The following is a 1,527-nucleotide window of genomic DNA, read 5'->3' as shown; positions in this document are numbered from 1 at the left end:
GCGTATAGGGTGTACTTAATTTTGTTTTTAATTTTTTTTATAATTTTTTTTTTCACCTAACTAGCCGGAGGTCCCATTTGAAGCAATCTTTTTATCCGTAGAATAGAGGGAGGGAAGACTTTATTTACTCTTTAAGTGTTCCACTTCCGGACTAGGAAATTACTTCTCTTTATTCTCAGATAGAGGAAGGATTGTCTACATCTCGCATCTCCCATACCTTACACATGTGAGATTAGGTTTTGTTGTTGTTTTTGTTAAGTGCTTACATGCTTATGCTTGTTATATTAAATAATACATAAACTTACGCTCATTAGACCATTCTCAACCCTGACTGTGACGTCACAGGCAGTTGGTACGCTGTTTGGCTAAAAAGGGCAATCTGACTCTGACTGGGCAGTGTCAGTTTCTGACATTTTTAACACAAAATGTCAGTTTTCAGTGTCAGTTTCAGTAGGGTCCACCAGTTTTTTATTTTTACATTTTTTTATATAATTTAATATATTATTTAATATTTGAAAATAAGATATTCATTAATAATAAAAACAAAATACAAATAATTAAATAAAATAATTAATAAAAAACATACAATATAAAATAATAATAATAATCTTAAGATTACATAAATAAATACTAATTCGTTGGTCGAAATGACGTTGGAAGATTCCAAATATGCTCGATTAAATCTTCAGTCAGTTGATCGTACACCGCTCTATCCCTTATTTCTCTTGTGACAACGTCTTGATCACGTCCTCTATTCCTAACTCGTTGGGCACGCTTTGCTCTTTCCTCGGTTATAAACCTTTCTTCCCATTTACATAGCGCAAAATCATTGTATTCTAAAATCAAATTATGTAAAATGAGACAACATTCCATTACTCTTCGCATCTTGTTTACTTTCAAAGTCAGTGAAGGTTGACTTAAAATATGAAATCGCCCTTGAAGAACACCAAAAGCCCTCTCTATGTCCTTTCGTGCACTTGCTTGAAATCTCGTGAACTTAATCCTTGGTTTATCTGTGGGGCACGACATTCCTTTGATCAGTGTCGCGCAATCAGGATATATACCATCGGCAAGGTAATAACCTTTGGTGTATTGATGACCATTAACCTCAAATGGTGCAGATGGAGCTGTTCCCTTCTTTAGTGCATCAAAAACCGGTGACTGATTCAAAATATTGATATCATTGTTGGAACCTACCATCTCTAAAAAGGCATGCCAAATCCACAAGTCATATGAAGCCACTGCTTCAAGCATAATCGTTGGTTTCTTGTGATCACCCCTAGTGTATTGTCCTTTATAAGCTACCGGACAATTCTTTCATTCCCAATACATATAATCGATACTACCGAGCATACCTTTGAATCCATGCTTCTCCTCGCGTGCACTATATAATCGTGCAACATCGGTTGCTGTGGGAGATCTCATGTATCGACTTTTATATAAATCAATAATACATTTACAAAAGTTGTCTAAACATAATATTGATGTTTGCTCACTCATATGTAAATATTCATCGAGAGCATCGGG

At 35.0% G+C, this 1,527-nt stretch overlaps 1 protein-coding gene across 1 annotated transcript; it reads right to left on the bottom strand.

The window, feature by feature from the left end:
• Nucleotides 1-630: 630 nt before the first annotated feature.
• On the bottom strand, nt 631-1,200 carry LOC139860213 (protein ALP1-like). The gene has a single exon (XM_071848984.1). It carries the CDS (start codon nt 1,198-1,200, stop codon nt 631-633), a length of 570 nt encoding a protein of 189 aa, XP_071705085.1.
• Nucleotides 1,201-1,527: the final 327 nt, after the last annotated feature.

The sequence above is a fragment of the Rutidosis leptorrhynchoides genome, chromosome 7 (assembly GCF_046630445.1).
Source record: "Rutidosis leptorrhynchoides isolate AG116_Rl617_1_P2 chromosome 7, CSIRO_AGI_Rlap_v1, whole genome shotgun sequence".
Taxonomy (NCBI): Eukaryota; Viridiplantae; Streptophyta; class Magnoliopsida; order Asterales; family Asteraceae; genus Rutidosis; species Rutidosis leptorrhynchoides.
The sequence above is the reverse complement of the archived record's forward strand: the minus strand, read 5'-3'. Positions and strand labels throughout refer to the sequence as shown.

What these genes read in the sequence shown, in the direction of transcription:
- LOC139860213 (XM_071848984.1), bottom strand. Translation starts at nt 1,200, where the DNA reads ATGGTAGGTTCCAACAATGATATCAATATTTTGAATCAGTCACCGGTT.